At 39.8% G+C, this 25,050-nt stretch overlaps 1 protein-coding gene across 1 annotated transcript in view; it reads left to right on the top strand.

The window, feature by feature from the left end:
- Positions 1-25,050, top strand: part of USP13 (ubiquitin specific peptidase 13) — a 120,422-nt gene that overhangs the window by 25,518 nt on the left and 69,854 nt on the right. The window contains exons 3-4 of the mRNA XM_029939833.1: positions 11,446-11,506; positions 21,329-21,450. Coding sequence (XP_029795693.1) covers positions 11,446-11,506; positions 21,329-21,450 — 183 coding nt within the window. The remainder of the gene's footprint in view (positions 1-11,445; positions 11,507-21,328; positions 21,451-25,050) is intronic.

Here is a 25,050-nt window from a genome sequence, read left to right as displayed (position 1 = left end):
CATCTTTTTGCTTCCTTTATGAATTCTTTTATTCTGAAGTTTTGAATTCAATGTTAGATTTATTAACATTTTCTCTTATGAATTGTGCCTTATGTATCTTATCTACAAAATTACTTCCAACTCAGTGTTATAATGATATTTCTTTTAATACTTTTTTTTGAAGTGCATGTGTGTTTGCTTGAGTGTATGTGTGTTTTAGCATTTTAGGATATTAATTCATCTATAGTTTATTGTATTTGTGTGAAGTATGGGAATCTGTTTTTTATTTTCCATACTGAAGATCAGTTGTCCTACTATTACTAGAGTAGTGCAATCTTTCTAAATGATTTATAGTATCTTTTTGTATATTTTATTTTATTTTTTTCATTTTAAACTACTTTATTTTATTATTGTCAAATTGGCTAACATACAGTGTGTAAAGTGTGCTCTTGGATTATGGGGTAGATTCTCATGGTTCATCGCTTACATACAACACCCAGTGCTCATTCCAACAAGTGCCCTCCTCAGTGCTCATCACCCACCCATTTTCCCCTCTTCCCTTTACCCCCGTCATCCACCCTCAGTTTGTTCTCTGTATTTAAGAGTCTTATGGTTTGCCTCCCTTCCTCTCTGTTTGTAACTATTTTTCCCTGTTCCCTTTCCCCATGGTCTTCTCTTAAGTTTCTCAAGTTCCACTTATGAATGAAAACATATGATATCTGTCTTTTCTTTTTGTATATTTTAACTTGCCATTCATAGTTGGGTCTGCTTTGGGGTTCTTGGTTCTTTTCTGTTGGTATTATTTTTCTGAATCTGTATTGGTGTGGCCAACCTTGATATCTGGTAGTGCAAACACTTTTTCCAGAACTTTCTTGGGTTTAGAAATTTATTTTTCTTTCTTCTTTTTCTTTATGCTTTACTTTTTATTTTTTTACTTTTTAGAGACAGAGACAGCATGAGCAGGGAGGGTCAGAGAGAGAGGGAGACACAGAATCCGAAGCAGGCTCCAGGCTCTGAGCTAGCTGTCAGCACAGAGTCTGACGCGGGCTCGAACCCACGTACCGTGAGATCATGACCTGAGCTGAAGCCGGACACTTAACTGACTGAGCCACCCAGGGGCCCATCTTTTTTTTTTTTTTTTTTTTAACTTTTTTAAATGTTTATTGATTTTTGAGAGAGAAGGTGAGAGAGACAGCGTGAGAAGTCCAGGGTCTGAGAGAGAGGGAGACACAGAATCCAAAGACAGTCTCCAGGCCCTGAGCTAGCTGTCAGTACAGAGCCTGATGTGGGGTTCGAACTCACAAACGGTGAGATCATGACCTGAGCTGAAGCCAGATGCTCAACTGACTGAACCACCCAGGCGCCCCTAGAAATTTATTTTTCTATATAGATTTTAGAATCAGTTCATCTAGTTTAAAACATCCTGTTGTGATTTTGATCAGGATCACATTCAATTTGTGGATTATAATCCATAGCATCAGTTAAGCTTCACGAGGAGGGACTTTAGTCTGTTTTGTTCAGTTCTGTGTCCTTAGCACTTAGCAGTCCCAATACATAGTAGGTGCTTTGTAAATATTTATTGAATGAGTATTCAAAATGACATAACTCTATTTATTCACTTCTTGTTGTCTCCTTCAATAATATTTTGTAATTTTCAGTAAAAGAGCTTGTATTTTGTAAGATTTCCTTAAATACTCTGTAATTTTTGTAACTATTTTTACTGCTAACTTTTACTTCTTTATACATTTTAATTGGCTGTTGATGATGTTTGGGGATGTTATTAATTTTCAAATGTTGATTTTATACTTATCAACTCTATTCAGCTTTCAGTTCAGTCTTAATAGCTTGTAGATTGTTGAACTCATAGAGTCAATGCTGATTTGAAGTTCATCCAATCGTTCATGCTAGCCTACCTAATATGTTCTCTGTTTAAGTTCTAGACAAAGGAGAGATCCCAAAATTGGGCAGTGGGCAGAGTAGGAGGAAGAGGAGAAAGAAAGACCAGGAGGTCAGATAAGCCATCAACTCAATGATTAGCTTTAAAATAATCTAATGTTGGCCTGATATTACATGATTTACATTCACTGCTCCTGTTATGTGGGGCATGGCCATTCTTATGAGGTCCACTTTGTCCCAGACAGATGTCTTAGTATAAAACAATGAAGTTTTAGGAAACTGGGGTGGGATGGGGAATGAAACTGAGGCCCAGAAGCTTGAAATAGCTTGCTCACTAAGCTTGTGGCAGAATTGCAGAATGCTGGTGATTTCACGTGGTTAGCTCTGCCTCTGAAGTCTTCAGTTAAATATTTCACTCTGACCATGACCTTCTCTCTGTGAGCTCTGCCACTCATTTCTTCTGATTATTCTCCCTCCTTGAGATTTCCAGGCGCATGACTTGTCCAGGTGGCCACTCCTTCTGTTTGTTGAGCCTGCTTCTCATGACTTGAAACATTCTCTTACCACTAGTGTCCACAAAGGTTGTTTGCCTCTTGTCTCGCCTAACTGTCCCCAGAGCTCCAGCCAGCCAGTCATGCCGTCAGCATCATCATGGTTTCTGTGTGCACACTGTGAGCAATTCTGCACCACCGTGGTCTGGGGCCATGTCAGACTCCTGGTCTTACCCCTTCCGTGGGCCCACTCACCACCCAGCAAATCTGGCATGGGCCTTCTCCCACTCCAGACTGTGGATGCAGTCCTCAAGGTGCTACTACAACCTCCCTCATCATCCTTAGAAAACAATTTGACTGGTATTTTACCGAGAAAACAAGGAACCTGGACAGGAACTTCCTGAACTCCTGTCTTGCCTCCTGGAAACTCACTGCATCTGGTTCCTCCATCCCAGCAGAAAGGGATATTCTTTGTCCTCACAGCTCTGTTTCCTCCTCCTCAGAAACTTGCTCCTTTCTTAACTCCCTTTTCTTCAATGTCTCCGTCTTCTGGCTTTTACCTCCCACCTTAAAAAAAAACTCCACCACTCTTAGATAAAAGTTAAAGGAGTTTGTGACCACTAATCCAGCCCTGCAAGAAATATTAAAGAGGACTCTTTGAGAGGGAAAGAAAGACCAAGAGCAACAAAGACTAGAAAGGAACAGAGAAAATCTCCAGAAACACCAACTTTACAGGTAATACAATGGCACTAAATTAATATCTATCAGTAGTCACTCAGAATGTAAATTGACTAAATGCTCCAATCAAAAGACATAGGATATCAGAATGGATAAAAAAATGAGACCCATCTATATGCTGCCTGCAAGAGACTCATTTTAGATCTAAAGACACCTGCAGATTGAAAGTGAGGGGATGGAGAGCCATTTATCATGCTAAGAGGCCTCATGAGAAAGCCAGTTTAGCCATAGTTATATCAGACAAACTAGATGTTAAACCAAAGACTGTAACAAGAGATGAAGAAGGGCACTATATCATAATAAAGAAGTCTATCCAACAAGAAGATATAACAATTGTAAATATTTATGTCCCCAATGGGAAACACCCAGATATATAAATCAATTGATAACAAACATAAAGAGGGGTGCCTGGGTGGCTAAGTCATTAAGTGACTGACTTCAGCTCAGGTCATGATCTTGTAGTCCGTGAGTTCAGGCTCCTTGTCAGGCTCTGTGCTGACAATTCAGAGCCTGGAGCCCGCTTCAGATTCTGTGTCTCCCCCTCTCTCTGCCCTTCCCCTGCTCTCATTCTCTCTCTCTCAAAAATAAATAAACATTAAAAAAATGACAAACATAAAGAAACCCAATGGTAACAATATAAGAGTAGGGGACTTTAATATCCCACATGCAGCAATGAATAGATCATCTAAGCAGAAAATCAACAAGGAAACAATGGCTTTGAATGACATCTAGACCAGATGGATTAACAGATATATTCAAAACATTTCATCCAAACTCAGCAGAATACACATTGTGCTTTTTAAAAATCTTTCTTTTTAAAATTTTTTAAATGTTTTATTTATTTTTGATACAGAGAGAGACAGAGCATGAGAGGGGGAGGGGCAGAGAGAGATGCACAGAATCAGAAGCAGGCTCCAGGCTCTGTGCTGACAGCTCAGCGGGGGTCGACGCAGGGCTTGAACCCACGAACATGAGATCATGACCTGAGCTGAAGTTGGAGGCTCAATCGACTGAGCCACCCAGGTGCCCCTACACATTGTTTTTGAGTGCACATGAAACATTGTGCAGAATAGATCACATAGTAGATCTCAAATCAGCCCTCAACAAGTACAAAAAGATTGAAATTATACTATGCATATTTTCAGACTACAACACTAGGACACTTGAAGTCAATCACAAGAAAAAAATTAGAAAGACCACAAATACATGGAGGTTAACGAACATCCTACTAATGAGCGAATGGGTTGATCAGGATATTAAGAAGAAATAAAAAAAATACACGGAAGCAAATTCAAATGAAAACACAACCCTCCAAAACCTTGGGATGCAGCAAAAGCAGATCTAGGAAGAAATTCTACAGCAATACAGGCCTACCTCAAGAAACCAGAAAAGTCTCATATACACAACCTAACCTTAACATCTAAAGGAGCTAGAAAAGGAACAGCAAATAAAGCCTAAACCCAGCAGAAGAAGGGAAATAATAAAGATTAGAGCAGAAATAAATGATGTGAAAACAAAAAAAATCCAGTAGAACAGATCAATGAAACTAGGAGCTGATTTTTTGAAAGAATTAATAAAATTGATAAACCTGTAGCCAGACATATCAAAAAGAAAAGAGAAAGGACCCAAATAAATCATTAATGAAAAAGGAGAGATTACAACCAATACCATAGAAATACAAACATTATAAGAGAATGTTATGCAAAATTATATGCCAACAAATTCTGCAATCTGGAAGAAATGGGTAAATTCTTAGAAACATATAAACTACCTGAAGTTGGAAATTTGAACAGACTGATAACCAGCAAATAAATGGAATCAGTAATCAAAACTCTCCCAAAAAACAAGTCCAGGGCCAGATGGCTTCCCAGGGGAATTCTGTCAAACATTTCAAACAGAGTTAATACCTATTCTTAAACTATTCCTGAAAAATAGAAATGGAAGGAACACTACCAAACTCATTCTGTGAGACCAGCATTACTTTGATCCCAAAATGAGACAAAGACCCCACCAAAAAGAATTACAGGCCAATATCCATGATGAACATGAATGTAAAAATTCTTAACAAGATACTAGCAAATTGAATTCAACAGTACATTAAAAGAATTATTTACCAGGGCACCTGGGTGGCTCAGTTGGTTAAGCGTCTGGCTTTGGCTCAGGTCATGATCTCACGGTTCATGGATTTGAGCCCCGCATCGGGCTCTGTGCTGACAGCTAGCTCGAAGCCTGGAGCTTGCTTCAGAATCTGTGTCTCCCTCTCTCTCTGACCCTCCCCTGCTCTCACCGTCTCTCTGTTTCTCAAAAATTAAAAAAAACATGAAAAGAATAAGAATTATTTACCACGATCAAGTAGAATTTATTCCTGGGCTGCAGAGTGGTTCAATATTCGCAAATCAATCAACATGATATACCACATTAATAAGAGAAAGGATAAGAACCATATGATCCTTGCAATAGACGCAGAAACAGCCTTTGACAAAATACAGCATCCATGCTTGAAAAAACCCTTAACAAAGTAGGGATAGAGGGAAATACCTCAACATCATAAAGGCCATATATGAAAGACCCACAGCCAATATCATCCTCAGTGGGGAAAACTGAGAGCTTTCTTGTATGGTCAGGAACAACACTCTCATCATTGTTCTCTAACATAGTACTGGAAATTCTAGGCCTCAGTAATCAGACAACAGAAAGAAATAAAAGGCATCCAAATCAGCAAGGAAGAAGTGAAACTTTTTACTATTCACAGACATGATACTCTATGTAGAAAACCCGAAAGACTCCACCAAGGAATTGCTACAACTGATACGTGAATTCAGCAAAGTCACAGGATACAAAATCAATGTAAAAAATATGTTGCATTTCTATATACCAACAATGAAGCAGCAGAAAGAGGAATTAAGGAGTCAATTTCATTTATAATTGCATCAAAAAACCATATAGTACCTAGGAATAAACCTAACCAATGAGCTAAAGATCTGTATGCTGAAAACTATAGAATACTTATGAGAGAAACTAAAGATGACACAAAGAAATTGAAAAACACTCCATGCTCATGGATTGTAAGAACAAATATTGTTAAAATGTATGTACTACTGAAAGCAATCTGCACATTTAATGCAATCCCTATCAAAGTACTACCAGCATTTTTCACAGAGCTAGACCAAACAATCCTAAAATTTGTATGGAATCAAAAAACACCTGAATGGCCAAAGCAATTTTGAAAAAGAAAGGCAGAGTTGGAGGCATCACAATTCTGGACTCTAAGCTACATTGCAAAGCTGTAGTGATCAAGACAGTATGCTATGTGCCCAAAACCAAACGCATAGGTCAATGGAACAGAGTGGAAAACCCAGAAATAAACTCACAACTATATGGTCAACTAATCTTTGATAAAGTAGGAAAGAATATCTAATGGAAACAAAGACAGTCTTTTCAACAAATGGTGTGGGGAAAACTGCCCAGCAACATGCAGAAGAATGAAACTGTACCACTTAACAACATTCACACAAAAAACAGATTCAAAATGGATGAAAGACTTAAATATGAGACAGGAAACCATCAAAATCCTAGGGGAGAACAAAATGCAGTAACCTCTTTGACATTAGTCATAGCAACTTCTTACTCAACATGTCTCTGGAGGTAAGGGAAACAAAAGCAAACATGAACTATTCAGACTTCATCAATATAAAATGCGTCTGCACAGCAAAGGAAGTCAATAAAACTGAAAGGCAACCTATGGAATGGGAGAGGATATTTGCAAATAACATATCTGATAAAGGGTTAGTATCCAAAATCTATGAAGAACTTATCAAACTCAACTCTCAACTCCCCTCCCCCCAATAATCCAGTTAAGAAATGGGCAGAAGATATTTTTCCAAAGAAGACATCCAGATGGCCAACAAATGTATGAAAAGATGCCCAACATCACTCATCATCAGGGTAACACAAATCAAAACCACGATGAGATACCACCTTATACCTGTTGGAACGGCTAACATTAACAACACAGGAAACTGCACATGTTGGATAGCATGTGAAGAAATGGGAATCCTCTTACACTGTTGGTGGGAATGCAAACTGGTGTAGCCACTCTGGAAAACAGTGTGGAATTTCCTCAAGGAATTAAAAATAGAACTACTGTACCATCCAGCAATTGTGCTACTAGGTATTTACCCAAAGGATAAAAAAATGCAGGTTTGAAGGTACACATGCGCCCCAATGTTTATAGCAGCATTATCAATGAAATCAAACTATGAAGAGTTCAAATATCCAATGACTGCAGAATGGAGAAAGAAGATGTGGTGTGTATATAGGTATATAGGTATACATTCCATAAATATGTAGATATTACATAAATATATATGAAATATGGAATATAGTCATCAAAAACAATGAAATCTTGGGCACCTGGGTGGCTCAGTCAGTTAAGTGTCTGATTACAGCTCAGGTCATGATCTCACCCTTAGTGAGTTCAAGACACCATCAGGTTCTGCGCTGACAGTGCAGAGCCTGCTTTGGATTCTCTTTCTCCCTTTCTCTCTGCCCCTCCCTCGCTCACATGCACATCTCTCTCTTTCTCAGAAATAAATAAACATTAAGAAAAGAGTGAAATCTTGCCATTTGCAAGGACATGGTTAGAGTAAGAGAGTATTAATGCTAAGTGAAACACGTCAGTCAGAGAAAGGTAAATACCATATGATTTCACTTATTTATAGAATTTAAGAAGTCAAACAGGTGAGGAGTGCTTGGGTGCCTCAGTGGGTTAAGTGTCTGACTACAGTTCAGGTCATGATCTCATGATTTGTGGGTTCAGGCCCTGCATTGGGCTCTGTGCTGACTGCTAGCTTAGAGCCTGGAGCCTGTCTTCAGATCCTGTGACTCCTTCTCTCTCTGACCCTCCCCTGCTCACGTGCGCTCTCTCTCTCTCTCTCTCTCTCTCTCTCTCTCTCTCTCTCTCTCTCTCAAAAATAAATTAAACAAAACAAAACAAAAGAAATAAAACAGGTGAACATAGTGGAAGAGAAAAAAGAGAGAGAGGCAAACCAGAAGAGACTTAACTATAGAGAACAAACTTCGGGTTATCAGAAGGAAGGCGGGTGAGGGATTGGGGAAATAGATGATAGATATTTAAGAGGGCACTTGTATGAGCATAAGGCATTGTGTATAAGTGATGAATCACTAAATTCTACTCCTGAAGCAAGTATTGTACTATATGTTAAGTAACTAGATTATATAAAAACTTGAAACAAACAAGAAGAACACACCACAAACTGTGCCTATAGTTTGTGTCCTCATTTGGTCATCCCATTCTTCAACTAAAGTGTTCCTAAAACCTTTCTGTTCTCATCACCTCTACTATACTTCCTTGGAAGTTCAGCCTTGCTGTCCTGTTGATCTTCCTGATAATCCGCTAAACTGCTAGGACTGCAGTGATTACTCATTTATCACGTGGTGGATATGTTTCCACCCTGATTTTACTTGGCCTTACAAGTATTTGAACTTGTTTTCCTCTTGGAACTGCTCTTCTTCTGCTTTCTTTGGCATCATTTTTTCCTGGCTTGCTGCTGTTTTTTAGGCTGCCTTTTCTGACTTTCTTTCATTAGCATCTCTTCATTCATTTACTCCTTAAATATCTGCACTTCCTAGGGTGCCTTTGGACTATATATCTCTGAAAACTGCTCTTCTTCATCAGTGTTGTCCATTTCCTTGTTTAATCACTTTCTCTGAACTCATGATTTACTAATCCATGTCTTTCCAGAGCCAAAGTCTGACCATCTGACTGAGTTGGTTTTTCCTACTTGAACAACTCATAGGTATTTCAGGCTCAGTGTGTCCAGACTATATGAATAATCCTTTCTCAGAGTTGTTCTTCATCTTGAATTCTAGAGACCTAGACATTTTGGATTCTGCTTTCATTCCATGCTGGTTGGTGACCAAGTCTAGTTATCTGGATCTCCCAAATGGCTCTAAAGTCATCCTGTCCTTTCCATCCCTGCTATTTTTGTCTGAGGGCTCATTATCCCTTAAAAGGACTAATGCTTTAGCTTCCTGATTAATCTCCTTTCCTTCAAACTTGCTGCCCTCCATCCCACCCAGCCTGCATGCTACACCGAGTGATCCTTTCAAATGCATGCATCTGTAGCACTCTGAGGCTGAAATCTCTGCTATCTCCCTTTGTTGCAAGGTAAGTCCAAAATTCTTTTGCATTTGATTACAAGGCCTTCCATGATCTGGCCCCTATAGGCTTTCTGACTCTTACTTTTATTATATCAGCTTTGTGCTTTAGACATATCTAATCACTTCTCCTTCCTGGAATACATTATGATGTCATTGTAAATGCTGTTTTTCTTCTCTGGAATGCCTCATTCCTCTTATACTTGTATCCTTGTGGTCGGCATATCTATCTGTTTATCTCTATCCATCCATCCATTATCCATCCATCCCTCCATCATCATCCACTCATATATTCATCAGTCTATCACCCATCCATCCATACCTTCATCCATCTATCATTCTTCCATCCATCCATTCATCTACCTGTCCATCCCCCATCCATCTATCCATCCATTCATCCATTCATCTGTTCATCCATCATCCATCCAATAAATATTTGCTGAGCAGCTGCTAAATGCCAGACCTACTGCTCTTCTTACCTGACCAGCCCTGCCCACAGCCTCCACTCCAGAAGAACTGTCATTTGCTCCTTATAATTCTACCTTTTCCACACTTTTCTTAATACTCACCAGAATCTAGTGCTATTTGTATATATGCTCCCCTACTGTGCCGGTGGGCTCATCAAGGGATGGAGGATGTCTTCATTCACTTTGCAGCCTCAGTGCCAGCATAAAGCCTGACCCATGGGCACAGTCATGTTTACTGACTGAGGAGTTCCCTTTTTTCAGACCCTGTTAATTTCTAGTGGAGACTGAGGCAGGCACAGAGATGATGGTTTTTGGAAGGGAGACCTAGTTTTTTTTTTTTTTTTTTTCTTGTAAGGAAGTGGATCCAAGTCTAAGGTGTGAATCTCACAATCAGGGAGCGCCTCATATTCTAGCAGGTCTTCATGCAACCCTTCTCCTTTCCTCCCTCCACCATCCTGCACGGGTAGAGGAGACAGTGATGTTGGAAAAGTTAAAAGCATGCCACAAACTTCTGTAGACAGATTTCAAGTGACTCTAAGACTGCTAAATGTGCCTTTGAGACAAGTTTTATTTCATCCCTTTTTTGATGCAGGCACATGGTGGGGACAGGAATCGGGGCTCTGAGACCTTGGAGGATAGAGATTTTAAGAGAAGTGACATGAATTTGGCATGAGTAGTTGGAGACAGGTTTTTGAGCTAACATGTTATGTCATATTCAATGCTTAAGATGTGAACCATAAACTTCTAGTAGAAGCTGTAAAACTTAATGGGAGAATCACAAAGACGAGTCAGCCTTCAATGCCAGATGATAAAATGTGGCAAAAGAGACTGAAGACTGATAAGGGGACAAACTAAAGCAGCAGCAAGGCCTTGATGCTGCCATAGCATGTGGCCACTTGAAGAGATGCCAGGCTTTGACCGTCACACCATGGTGTGCTGGAAATGTACTCTTTTCTAATAACTGAGAGAAAAAACAATGTGAAAATATGGTCTGGCCATTTGAAAAAAAATTTTTAGAATCCTGTTTGAGAGTAAAATTTTTTGTAAAAGTAAAACCCTTTTGTCAGAAGGTTAATTAATGGCTTCATTTGCTTGACCCCTTGATGAGCATTTATTTCATTGCTGTCAGATACTTCCACTAGAGGTAGAAAATACATGAAACTTATTAACATGGCAACTAACCATTAATTGGTGCCCCAAAATACTTAGGGAGGTTAGACTGAGATTAATATGACCAGAATGTCAGTGGACCTTTCAACCGTAATTTCTGTGTGTGCCCAGGACCAAGCACAGGGACCCGGTGGGTAGCAGGAGAATAAGAGCCTTCCCTCCGGGGTTCCACCACTATTTCTCCAGAGTAGTTCCATGGTTGGGCATGGACTCTAGCCTCTTGGGAGCATGTGCCGATTCGAAGTTGAAATGTCTAGTTCACCTTGATCCCTGGTTCCACATCCCTTTCCAGCAGTGGTCTTGATAATTTGATGAAAATAATCAAGTGGAACAATAGCATTGCCCTTCACCTACCTCCATTGGCTTGGGTCAAGTTCTGGTTTGTCCTGGAATCTCTGGTCAGGTTGAGTATTTCTTTCCTCTCTGTCTTTTGTTAACAACCGAGAACCTGTTCCCTCCCCAGCCACTCTCCACGTCGTTTCTTCTGCATGCTGTATTTTAACAATCTCTTGTTTTCTTTTCAGAAGGTGAGAGGGGCATCTGGTGGAGCTTTACCAAAAAGGAGGAATTCCAAGATTTTTTTAGGTAATGTAAATAGTTATCAATAGTGTGCCCAGGTTTTCTGTGTGTGCATGTATGTGCATGTGCATGTCTGATTTGGAATAATAGGTTATTTATTGTTCTACAGTTTAAGGATAAGATGTACCAATTTAGCTTGGGATGGTCTGCCTCCACTTTGTGCTTACATAGTGGTGAAGGATGCTTCTAGTACTCTTAGTTGGGTTTAGTGTTTTGAAGCAATTATACTTACAGTGATTGGAGAGTAATTGTGATTCTGCTTCTGCTTTCTTTTTTCACTGTTCTGAAAGTAAAGATATTTTTTCTTTTTTTAATGTTAGCCTAATTATAGATTTTATTCATATTTCACCATTTTCCCCAATAATGTTCTTTCTTTTTCTTTTTCTTGGGGGGGGGGAATTCCATGATATATTGTCATGTTTCCTTCCAGTCTTTTTTAAATCTTTAATAACTGACACCTCTGAAAGGTACCGGCCAGTTATTTTTGTAGAATGTTCCTCGATTTGGGTTTGTCTATTTCCTCATAAGCCTAAAGTGTTGCATTTTTGAGAAGAACACCACAGAGGTGATATGCCCGCCTCAGTGCATGATACTGGGGGGCATGTGATGCTGAGATGTCTTCATATGGGTGCTGTTAACCTTGATCGCTTGTTTTTTTAAAATTTTTTTTTGTTTTTTATTTATTTTTGAGAGAGAGAGACAGTGCGAGCAGGGAAGGGTCAAAGAGAGAGAGAGAGAGGGAGATACAGAAACTGAAGCAGGCTTCAGGCTCTGAGCTAGCTGTCAGCACAGAGCCTGATGCAGGGCTCAAACCCATGAACCATGAGATCATGACCTGAGCTGAAGCCAGAGGCTCAACCGACTGAGCCACCCAGGTGCCTCTGATTGCTTGTTAAGGTGGTGTGTCTGCTGGGTTTCTCCACTATGAAGATTCAGTGTAATTAATAAATACCTTGGGACTAATACTTTGAGACTATGCTAATATCTTATTTCTCTTCAAAGTTTTACACACTAATTTTATCATCTGTCAGGGGATCTTGCCTGCCACAATGATTACTGAGGTGTGTGCCTAGCACTTCTTTTCCCTTATTTAGAAGAGCCAGTTTTATTCATGCAAATGAGCACTGGTTTCTATATCCTATAATCATGATCATTTTTCATGTTAATCTTCTGATATGCTTTTGCCAGGATAAAAAGTGATTTGATTATTTTTGACCAAGTAAGTTTATATCCCTAAATGCATAGGATTATTGTCTGAAAGAAATTTAGAAATTGTTTGCATGTTATGATTTCATTTTGGTAAAAAAAGATATATACACATACATATGCATGTGTGTATGTATATGTGTATATGTATGCGTGTACATATATGTATGAATGTGTGTATATGCATGTGTGGGTATATACATACACCTATACATATATAACTGAGAGTCCAGAAGAATCTGGCAAAATATATTCCAGATTGTTAATAGTAGCTCTTTTCCAGTAGTGGGATTGAGGTGATTTTTATTTTCTTCTTTTGCTTCTCTGTATTTAAAGTTTTTCTGTAACAAACATGTGCTACTGTTGTAATGAAAAGGCCCATTAATTATTTGGAAAGGAAATCCATTGGAAGTGTCCTTCCTGCCTTGATTCTCCATTATTCTACACTGGGCTCATGTTTGCAGCCTTCTATCCTCATTTTCAGTAGTGGTTTTCTTTATGAGGCTTATCTGTTGTTTTCCAGCCTGGCCAATCTTTCCCACCTCTTTGTGGTCTTTGGACCTCAATCCAAATCAACCAACTAAACCCAGACCAGCTCAGAGTGGGCCTCAAAGCTGAAATGATTGGATGCATTCTGATGCTTTGGTTATTAGCCATGGGCTTCCTTCTACTAATAGAGATAATGTGACTTCTGAATTAAATGACATCAGCATGGCATTCTTGGAGATGGAAATAATTAAACATTTTTAATTACTGTTGTTGGTTTTTTTCATTATTTTCTTTGGTTGAATGAAGAAACATTCACTTAAACTTTGTTGTGTCTTTCCTAAAAGACCTTGCGGTTTGATTTCTCTAGTGATCATTTTGGTGGTAGAGGATATGGTAAAGTAGCTATTTTAAATTAAAATTTTAAATGTTTTATTTATTTTTGAGAGAGAGAGAGAGAGAGAGGATGTGCGCGGGCATCCACACACATGAGTGGGGGAGGGGCTGGGAGAGAGAGGGAGACACAGAATCTGAAACAGGCTCCAGGCTCTGAGCTGTCAGCACAGAGCTCCATGGGAGCTTGAACTCAAGAACAACGAGATCATGACCTAGGCTGAAGTTGGATGCTTAGCCAACTGAGCCACCCAGGCGCCCCTTAGCTATTTTATGAATTAAGTCAAAAGTAAGCACTGAGGTTTTGTGCTTCATACTGTGTGAACCTTTTCCATTGCTTCCTGGGAATGCTAACCTACCATTTCATTTTAGTGGGTCCATTTCTATGGTCTGCTGTATGTGTTCACTTAACATTCCATATTTTAGAAAACCACAGACTATACATAAAACTCATAGTCCAGCAAAAATATTCTATTTGGACTGTACCAGGTTTAAAAAATTTTAAATTTGAATGTCATTGGTACTTTGGGGCTTGCCCCAGGCCCTGTTTCTCTCTATCGTTTGTTACCCAGATGCTTCACAGATGAAGTTAGTTACTTCGTTCCAGTAAGAATTTGGTTTTGGAAGCCCACCTTTATAGCTCCCTTAAATGGTGCTTCGTGTCCCCCAATATCAGTGACTTTCCTCTTGTCACACTGATCATAGCTGTTTTCAAGTTGATGTGGCCTGTACATTAATTTCAGTGAAGGACCACATTAGGCTTAGATCTGTTGTATGGAACAGAAAACTTAAAATATTGGTGACTTTAAATAAAGTAGTCATTTATTCCTTTCTCATGTAGAGGATGTCGGGAAATAGCAAGTCCAGGCTGATGTGATGTCCTCATGTTCATCAGGATCTAGACCCTTCCTATATTTCTGCTTCACCCTCCTGTGATTCTAATGTCATGGTCTTTTCATGGTCCAAAATGGCTGCTGAAACTCCAGCCATTTTCTCCCCATCCCAGAAAGCATAAGTGAAGAGGGAAAGGACAAAAAAGAAAAAAAAAATCTAATCTCCCAGAGGAGTCAGCTTACTTTTGTCAGTCTTCTAATAGATCCCTAAGCAACACTTCAGTTTACACCTCTCTGGTCAGAACTTGGTCATATGGCTGTACCATGTACTGTATAGGAGACTGGAAAGTACATAAAGTTTATTACCTGGCTTCACAGAGTAAAGTTTGTTACTCAGGAAGCAGGGTAGAGTGGCTCCCAGGAGGCAGCTTGTCGCCTCTGCCACAGACTCCTTACCTACAAGGGATGTTGGGTTGTCTCTTCTTAGAGAGGAAGAGAACTCAGAACTCTCTTACATAGTCTCTTTGTTTCTGTGACTGGAAAGCACTTTTTCATTGCTATTGAAATGTCATCATGATGCCCCTCTTCCCTTTATAAAATAGATGCAGCTGACTAACACGTTCTCATCGAAGCTTCTTTTCCTCCAGTCACTTCATGACTTGGTGACCAATTCCTTTTCCAGTGACATTATAATCATTCGGTTATGACTTCAGATTTTGTAAGGGAAACTGAGGCCATTAGCTGGTGCTGAGTGGCTTATCCAAGTCTCCTGGGCACCATCTTGCCCTTCAACATTCAGGTCGGTCTTCCTGATTACCTTGATGTCGTTCAGGTGAAGTCAGAGTTAAGGATCCTTGCCTCAGCTCTAGCTTTTGCTGGTGTGTTTTTTTAATTTTTTAAATCAACAGTGACAATTATCATTAATTTTTAAATCAGTTTAAATTTTTTACTTTTTATGTGTAAGGTTTAAAAGACATTTTTAGAACAATGTTTTTTGGACATAGCTTAAAATTGAAAAGTTATGAGGGGCTTTATAGTGAAAAGTAAGTTATTCTTGTGTCTCTGTCTCTTAGCTACTTGGTTAATCTCCCCAGAGGCAAACAGTATTTCTATTTGGCCAGTTTTATATATCTTGTATATTCTTCCCAGTAATACTGTAGACATATACCATGCTTTTTAGACTTTTTTTCTGTAGGTAGTTGGGAACTATTAACACTTAGTTTCCAACCGTACTCCGAGGCACCCTAGGGTGCTGCAGTGAACGCCCAGGTGCACCTTGGGGTATTTCTAACTCCTCAGGGAAACAACAGTCGTGCTTGAACACTGCATGAACTATTACCTCTGTGTAGTTTTACTGTTGGAGTATCCTATAGTCCTTTCAGTGACTCCACCTCTTTGTGAAGCTGATTTTTTGGTGGTTTCTATGGTAAAAGGCAGGTGCCATATGAAAATAAATGTGGAACAGAAAATGAGGGAGGAGGTGTTCACATCTGACTCAAGGAGAGGTTGTGCAGTGCCCAACAGGTGCACACATAAGGGATTATGGCTATTTAAGAGTGAAATAAAACATTTCTTTCTTTCAACTTATATGTATTATTTTTTCAAATGGCTACTAAATTATTAGAACATAAATATTTGTGAAGTTGTTTGGACCTAACTACTAAGTAAACACAGCCATTATGCATTTCTTTTAGCCTAGGGCCGCTGTGCAAAACTTGCTGTTTATTGTTGTTTACTGTGACTGTGCACTGAGAAGGCAGGTCACGCTCTGTGTTAATGTTTTTAAGCTAGAGAGGGATGCTCTTAGATTGTCTTTTAAAAGATAACTTACAACAATATGAGAGACTGTGAATTTTTGGACTAAGCTGATACAAAACTTACTGTTTTATGAGACGGAAGGAAAGAAGGGAGGAGTATAAGGGAGTCCAGGATCTTTAAAGAAATACCCCAGGACTCATGATGTGGTTCTGGCCTCGTCTCATGTATTTTTTTTACATTCAGGCTACAAATGTGTATAGATGTAGAAATAGCTGCTAATGCATTGAGTGCATATCTTTGGTATGTCATAAATAGTGTTAAATATTCACATTTTTATTGACTTCCTCTCCTTCCCACCACTTTCACATATAGAAGTAAATGAGTCAAGGTCTTTGGTGTCTGAAGTCTGGGACATTGCAGAACCATCACTAAACCTCAGAGAGCTTAAATTTCCCCCATTTTGGTTTTAGCCCTAGCATTCATACTTGATGAGGAGTAGGTTGAAAACAGAGCATTTGTGGAAAGTTCTAGGAGTGAGCCTGTTCAGAACTCAGCTGTACCTGTAATGGTCAGAAGGCTCTAGTAAACTCCATTTTGCCATTTCCTTCTGAAGTAGGTCCCAGAACAGGGTTTGTGTTCAAGGAGATTTCCTCCATCTATGCAGATTTCACAGCACTAGAGCAGCCACACTGCTCACCCCTAGGGTGCAAACTAGTCAGTCTGGTCAGGCTGGGAGAACTCTGAGCTGGGCGTCAGAGTCCTGGTCTGATGCAGGGATCTTTTCTTCCATGGTGCTACTTGCAAGTTACTTCCCGGAAATGGCTGTGTTATCAGCCACTTCTCCTGAGAGGATCATTGAAGTAGAATTGGGAAAAGATATTTTTAAACTTTTTAAAATGTTTTAAATTTATTTTTGAGAGACAGAGAGACAGCATGAGCAGGGGAGGGTCAGAGAGAGAGGGAGACACAGAATCTGAAGACAGGCTCCAGGCTCTTGAGCTAGCTGTCAATATAGAGCCTGATGTGGGGCCTGAACTCATGAACTGTGAGATCATGACCTGAGTGTAGTCAGATGCTTAACCGACTGAGCCACCCAGGTGCCCCTACCAAAAAACCTGGGTGGCTCAGTCAGTTAAACATCTGACTCTTGATTTCAGCCTTAAGTCATGATCTCGAGGTTTGTGAGATGGAGTCCTGCACTGGGCACTGTGCTGAGAGTGGAGCCTGCTTGGGATTCTCTCTCTCCTTCTCTCTCTGCCCTTGCTCCGCTCATGTGCTGATGCTCTATCTCTCAAAATATAAATAAAATAAAAGTTAATTAATTATTTTAGATTTAAGAAAAAACCATCCAAGTATTGCCAGTTAATAGCCATAGTGGAAGGTAGCTACTGGGAGAGATTGGGGCCCTAGCCCTACTGGTCTTAGGGTATAATTTTTCTATAGGTTCCTCAACTAGATTTTTTTGGGGTGGTGAGACTATTATTAGAAAAATATGGAAATTGTAGATGCATACTTAGGACTGTGGGGTCATATATATTTAGGTGAAACCTTAGATTTGTCCCTTAAAATCAGAGTGTAAGTTACTTCTGCTGACTTTTCCCTCATTTGGATAAAAATGTTTGGGAAAGATGATGGTCCCCTTCCATTCCCATTGAATTAAATAAACATAGTGGTGTCTGGGTGGCTCAGTTGGTTAAGCATCCAACTTTGGCTCTGGTCATGATCTCATGGGTTGTGATTTAGTCCTGCAGTGGGCTCTGTGCTGACAGCTCAGAGCCTGGAGCCTGCTTCGGATTCTGTGTCTCCCTCTTTTTCTGACCCTCCCCTACTCACACTCTGTCTGTCTCTCTCCCAAAAAAATAAATAAAGGTTAAAAAAAAGAGCAACTATAAATAAAGTGTAAAGAAGCTCAACACAGGGGGTTACTTGGGTGGCTCAGTTGGTAAAGTGTCAGACTTGATCTCAGCTCAGGTCTTGATCTCTCAGGGTTATGAGTTATAGGCTCTAGCCCACTTAAAAAAAAGGAAAAAAAAACCCAGTAAAGTTCTGGGTTTTTTTTTGCACAATAGCAGTTTTGCTTATTATTAAACACATATCAATTACTAATTAAAAAACTCACCACTACCCTTCTGATGCTCTTGCTTAGCTGTTGTCCATAGCATATTGGGGTCTTGAACTTCCTGGAGTGTCCTTTCACAGACATTTACTGGGTGTGGTGCGTGTGCCGGATGCTGTGCGGGGCCTGGGGATACGTAAAGTGGATACACAGGTTTCCCCGCTCTGACAGCTTACAGTCTGGAAGCAGGGATCCCCACGTGATATTTTGGTCTTTCTGAAACTTATCTCAGGATTGCTCTGGACTGGGATAGCCAAAGGGAAGGGAAGGCACTTTTTTATTATGTTGGTTGTCAGGCATGTAGAGAAGGTGGTGAAGATGCAGGTGCGGCTGCTGTCCTAGGGGCCCCTGATCCCTGCCAGACCCTGTACCGCGTGCCTGTTGAATCTCCTCAACAGTCTTGTAGTGTAGATATCATTATTTGTAGCTTACTCCTGAGGAAAAGGAACTTGGAAAGAACTTGCCCAGGGTTCCATAGTAGTAAATGACAGAGCAGGATTTTTTAAGACTTAGTTTATCATTGTTTGGCCAGATAAGATTTGACTTAGCATTAAGTGAGTGTGTTTTCCATGGATGAGAGGCGCTTAGATAATATGTTATATGAGCCGACTCTGTACACAAAAATAAAGGGGTTGTACTTCGGTTCCTTAAAATTGTCATAAAAGAGATAGTAAAGATTTAAGAATAGAAAAAAGCCCATCCACTCATTGTTTTCATTTGTTCAGGTTTCCTTCTGTTGCTTGTCTATGGGCATAATTTTTACAAAGCTGTCTTTACGGTGAAGATGAATTTTGTATTAAAAATTTTTTTTAACATTTATTCATTTCTGAGAGCCAGAGAGAGCCAGAGTGTGAGTGGGGGAGGGACAGAAAGAGAGGGAGACACAGCATTTGAAGCAAGCCCTAGGCTCTGAGCTGTCAGCACAGAGCCTGACGTGGGGCTTGAACCCACGAACTGTGAGATCATTACCTGAGCCAAAGTCCAACGCTTAACTGACTGAGGTGCCCTGAATTTTTTATTTTTAACATTGACATAGGGTAAATGTTTCTGTGTTTCTACATAGTCTAACTCAATATCATTTATTTATTTATTTATTTATTTTTGGATTTGCCTTTTTTTTTTTCTGGAGTGTTCTTTTTTTTTATACAATTTATTTTTTTAACATATGCAATTATTTTCCGTCATTTACAATACAGTAGTTACAGTGATACTCCAAACAGAAAAGCAAAGTAAAAAATCAAAACCCCCACTTCTATTTCATGTAATTAGACTTATACAGAAATTAGAAGGTTAGGTACCAACTAGTTAATCACCTAATTTCACAGCTATCTGAAGTGGCAATTGTAATATAGCAGCTTATCTATGATACATTCAAGATACATGACAGAATAGGAAAAGATAGTTGCAAATGACATATCAGATAAAGGGCTAGTATCTAAAATCTACAAGGAACTCACCAAACTTCACACCCACAAAACAAATATCATTTAAATAATATTCTGTTGGGTTCAATACCATTCTCATTGAACATTTAGGTTCTAATTTTTAAAATTACAGATATTGGGGCATCTGAATTTTTATTATATGTAGAATGTCTTTGTGTGAGCCAGTTCCTTTAAATAAATGCCTTTAGTGAGTTTAAAAACAATTTGAAGATCTAATTGCTTCTATTCAATGATTCAGGAATTGGGCAGCATTCCATCTAGCAAATAACGCCTTTAATGACTTCTTAAACTCTTAGAATCATTTTTGACATAGCTATCTAATAATGTTGGTTATTTCTTTATTTTGATATTTCTGATTCTTAGTATTTGGAACCTTTTATTAACAATTGTTGAGACTATGTCTTGCTGTACCTTACTCTCCACTTAACATTGCCCTCCTTGTGAGAATTTAGGAGCAACGCCGTACACGAAAAGACACTGGGTTTATGGTTGGAGGCAAACAACAAGGTAATAACAGAACCTTGGTTCTTTGGTTCTCGGGCAGCTGCTTCGTCTGGGAAAAGAACTTTTTCCTATCTGCAGACCCCTGTTTGTGTACCTGTTTATGTGTGGTGTGAGTGGAATGTGGCTCAGTAGCTCTTTGTCACCATAGTTCCAAACATCTAAATATACAAACATGATCTAGGATCCTGGCATCCATGTGAATGTAAGGCTGAAATGTCCATGTAAATATTGTGACAAGACATTTCCTTGAGCCTTCACCTAACCTTTACCAGAGATTAGCCAAGCAGACAGATGATGATTTGATAAATAACAGGCTAGAGGAGCTCAGTTTTCTTACTGAGAATTCTGCACAGCCTGAGGACAATAGGACTACTTATATTTTGGAGATGTCCTCCCTGGTTTACTATGCAATATCTTCGTAACTCCTAGTGGGGGAAGGGGAGAGAGAGACAGAGAGAGGGAGGCTGAGATTTATTTTTAAATAATAGCCATCATTTATTGACTACCTATAATGTGCCAGATCTCTTGTCTACAATTTCTTATATATCCCTCGTATAAACTGTAAGGTAAGAGCTATTATCTCTGTTCTACACGAGAGGAAACTAAGGGTTAGAGAGTTTGTGACTTGCTCAAAGTTACATTAAATTTTGGAGCTAGAATTGAACCTTGGATTATCGCTTCTGAAACCCTGTGCTATCTTGTATCTTACAGTGTTGTGAAAAACATTCCAACCTGTTCTTACGCAATCAGGAGCCAGGTACCTAGCAAATCATAGTCAACAATTTATTCCCTTAAAAATCTTTAAGAATTGAATATCTATCATATGTACCTATTTTACATTGTAAAGCTGTATGATAGGACTCAGTCTATACGTCTGTCACTTACTAATAAGTATTCATAACTTAGGAAAGATGATAGGCCTACATTTACTCCTGGTTTGGGGCAGATGGATGGTTGTCAGAGGGAATCATAAATGTCATGGCTTTGATTGTCATTGCTGTGGCTTTCTGGCTTTCCCAGTGAGTGCTGCCTTGGTGTTGAATGTTCTCTCTTCACTTCTTGTTCTTTGTTTTTGTTTTCTCCTCAGATCTAGATACTGATGACGATTTAAATAGCGACGATTATGAATATGAAGATGAAGCCAAACTTGTTATATTCCCAGACCACTATGAAATAGCACTACCAAATATTGAGGAGTTACCAGCCCTGGTCAGTGAGTGTGCACGGCTGCTAGCTAGATGCGCATGACTCTCTGTGTCAGGTGTGTGTGCGTGTGCGGTGTGTGTGCACTTGGGGGGTGGGGAAGGTGGGTTGAATGAGAGAAGAGGAGAATGAGCACGAACATGAGCATATCACTTCTCTGTGAAAGGGTCTTGCAAGGTGAGGTCTCAGTCGTGTTGGACCAGATGCCATCTGCTGCTTATTATTCCCAGTGTTGTGTGGGCCTCTAAATATACAAACATTGGCCTGGCTCTGCCGGGTGAGCTGGCTCCCCACCCCCTTCTGTGAGCTGGCCCCCTGTCCCCCCACCACGGTGGGCTGGCCTCCACCAGGTGAGCGGCTTCTTGCCACTTGTAGCTCGCAGTCTGTTGCTTATATTTGCACACTGTGCCCCTGGGGCACGCGGGGGCTGCTGGAGAGGGGTGTCTTCTCATCAGAGGAAGGGCTGTGGTTTTCCCTCTTCTGCATGTTAGCCCTCTGTGTGAGATTTTGTTTGGGGAGAAATAAGGACTTCTCTGCCAGAACAACAGCAACACGATTGTGCAAATAACCGAACATTTACAAATCACAAGTCTGTGGGAGCTCTGTGGTAAAGTGAGACTCCTTGAAAGTTCTGTTCCACTTGAGGAGTGAGACTACTTGCTAGATGTTAACATTGAGATTAATGGTGAATTTCTCTTCCCTTCCCTTGTTTTTTTTGTGGAGTGACTTTCATCTTCCGGAGCAGTTTAACGCTGGGGTGGTAGTGGTGGTGTGAGGAAGCCGGGTTCTGTTTTTGTTTGAGGCTGTGAAGGGGTGTGGAGCTCCTAGTAGGACCCAACCGATTTTCCCGTTCTTTCCTTCTTTCCTGTTTGGTCTCCCCCACCCCATCCTTCTCTGCTTTGTTCTCTTCCATTTCTTTTCCTTTTTTCCAGTCCGTGCATATCCTGAGTTCTCAGAGCCTGGCCACCAGTAGCAGTGGGGTCAAGGTCAATTGAGTTCAGAACATGCTATTCTTTTTTTCTCCCCTCCTCATGCTCCAGAACAAAAGCCAGGTGTTTAGGTCCCAGAGTCTTCAGGACACTGTGTGACTCTGTGTCTACAGCCACCTGCTCACTTGCTTCTGCCAGGAGGGGGAGGGTGTTTGTGCTTGGGGTTCCCGTGTCATTAGGGACCAGGTTTCTCCCGTTCAACCTCGTTTGCCCCTGACCTACTTTCTCCCTAAATACAAGACCATAGTAATAAAATGTTGTGTATTTAGCTATTGTAGTTCTTTCCTTTAATTATTATATGTGACCTATCCTTTTCAGGGCTAAGTGCACAGTGTTTAGCAGTGCACAGAGAATTAAATTACCTCTCCTTTCTCCAATTCCCTGTGTTGACTCATGTGGCTGTTACCAAGGATAAAATATATGAGTGGGCAAAACGGTCTTACCTCGTCCCATTACCTGAAATTATACACTAACGGTTGTCTCTCCATGATATGAGCGTACTTACTGCCTGCCCTTGTTTCATATAACTCTTCTGTCTGTTGTCAGAAAAGAAATAAAGAAGCACATTGTGAATAAATGTCATGAGAAAAGATTTTTCTCTCACTCACTTATGAAGGAAAAGTCTGTGTGAAAAAAGTTGATAAAAGAGCCTTTACATGTTTTTTAATTATTCCTGTGTTCAAAATATATTTTGAAGTCTGAATCCTTTTAGTTAAAATTGAAGTGTCATAGAAATCTGAATCCAGCAATATATGTTATAATTTTTAATACAGAGTCCTTTAGGATTAAGAAATACTTAAAAATGAGTCTTTGGAAAGGAGAGGTAGCGTTATTTGGAAGTTGGGGTGGAGGGATTGAAGGAAACCCCTGGATTTATCTGATGGTCAATAGTAGGATTTATTTATATAACAGGATTTATTTATTTAACAGGTGCTAGCTCCTGTATTTTCTTTTTTATGCTTCTGCTACATATTTGGTGTTTGATATTCTCTTTTAAAGCTTTTAAATGACAAAAATGATTGAGCTCAAAATCACCCAACCAGATGACTCTTCCTTCTTTTGAGCTTCTGAGCACAGAAAAAATTGCATTTCAGAAAGGAACTCCATGGATGGTCTCAGACAGTTTAGTCACCCTTCAGTGGTGCCGAGTTCACAGGGATTCAGCATGTGAAGCCTGGTAGGGATCTTACAGCCTGAAATCCAATGCCTGATGTTAGATATCAGGAACTCAAGCAGTGGTGTTCTTGTAAATATTTAGCAACCAGTTCCCTGGGGTAACAGCCCTACTTTGTCATGTTTGATGATTTCCATGGTGTAAATATTCCCACCATGGCTCATTTCAGCCTCTGAATGCAGTGTCGAAAAGAGAACACGCAGTAGCACACCATTATATAGGATTTCTGCCAGTCACATAATGTAGATGTAAGTCACCTCAAGAGCACATAGAAGATTGTAAGATAGAGTAGAAATGAAAGTGAAGAGTTTTGAATATTTGTTACCTTTTAAAAATGTATTTTACTTAATTGTAAGTTTTTATAATTATATTTTTAATAATGGCTGGGTTTAACAACCATCTTTCAGAATTTCTTAAAATTTCACAATTTTGTAAGCCAGTTTGAGTCAGTTCCAGAACACTACTGAATTTGAGGTGTATGGAGACCTGGGATGGAGCCAGGACTAGTACCATGTTCTTTCTCTTCACTCTGGACAACAAATCCAGGGAGCCAGGGGAAGCTAATTCATAGTGTTATTATAGGATAATAGATTCTAGATGATACTTGGAAAACACTAGATCAGTGTTTATTATAGTGGTCCAGAAGTTTAAATACATTTTGTTTAGTGTCACCAAGAAATGTATTCAAAGAAAAGAGAGAATATCGGGGCACTTGGGTGGCTCAGTCAGTTGAGTGTCTGACTTTGGCTTAGGTTTGTGGGTTCAAGCAGTTTGTGGGTTCAAGCCCCACATGGGGCTCTGCTGAGGAGCCCAGAGCCTGTTCAGACTCTGTGTCTCCCTCTCTCCCCCTCCCTGGCTCATGCTCTTTCAAAAATAAATAAACACTAAAAAAATAAAAAAAAACCCCAGAGAATATTATGGTCAAATCTTGGTCAACATTATTGCACACTGCAAACCAGAATACTTTAAAAAGATCTAATGTCCATCCACTTTCCTACAAATGGCCATATGTCATTCTTTCTCATAGCCATGTAGTACTCCATTGTGTATATATACCACATCATCTTGATCCATTCATCAGGTGATGGACATTTAGGCTTTTTCCATGTTTTGGCTATTGTTGACATTGCTGCTATGAACATTGGGGTACATGTGCTCCTATGCATCAGCACTTCTGTATCTCTTGGGTAAATCCCTAGCAATGCTATTGCTGGGTCATAAGGAAGTTCTATGGATAGTTTTTTGAGGAACCTCCACACTGCTTTCCAGAGCAGCTGCACCAGTTTACATTCCCACCGACAGGGTAGGAGGGTGCCCGTCTCTCCACACCCTTGCCAGCATCTATAGTCTCTTGATTTGTTCATTTTAGCCACTCTGACTGGTGTGAGGTGGTATCTCAGTGTGGTTTTGATTTTTGTTTCCCTGATGATGAGTGATGTTGAG

This window comes from Suricata suricatta, chromosome 5 (genome assembly GCF_006229205.1).
Source record: "Suricata suricatta isolate VVHF042 chromosome 5, meerkat_22Aug2017_6uvM2_HiC, whole genome shotgun sequence".
Lineage (NCBI taxonomy): Eukaryota > Metazoa > Chordata > Mammalia > Carnivora > Herpestidae > Suricata > Suricata suricatta.
Note: the sequence above shows the minus strand (reverse complement) of the source record. Positions and strands in the feature narration are given on the sequence as shown.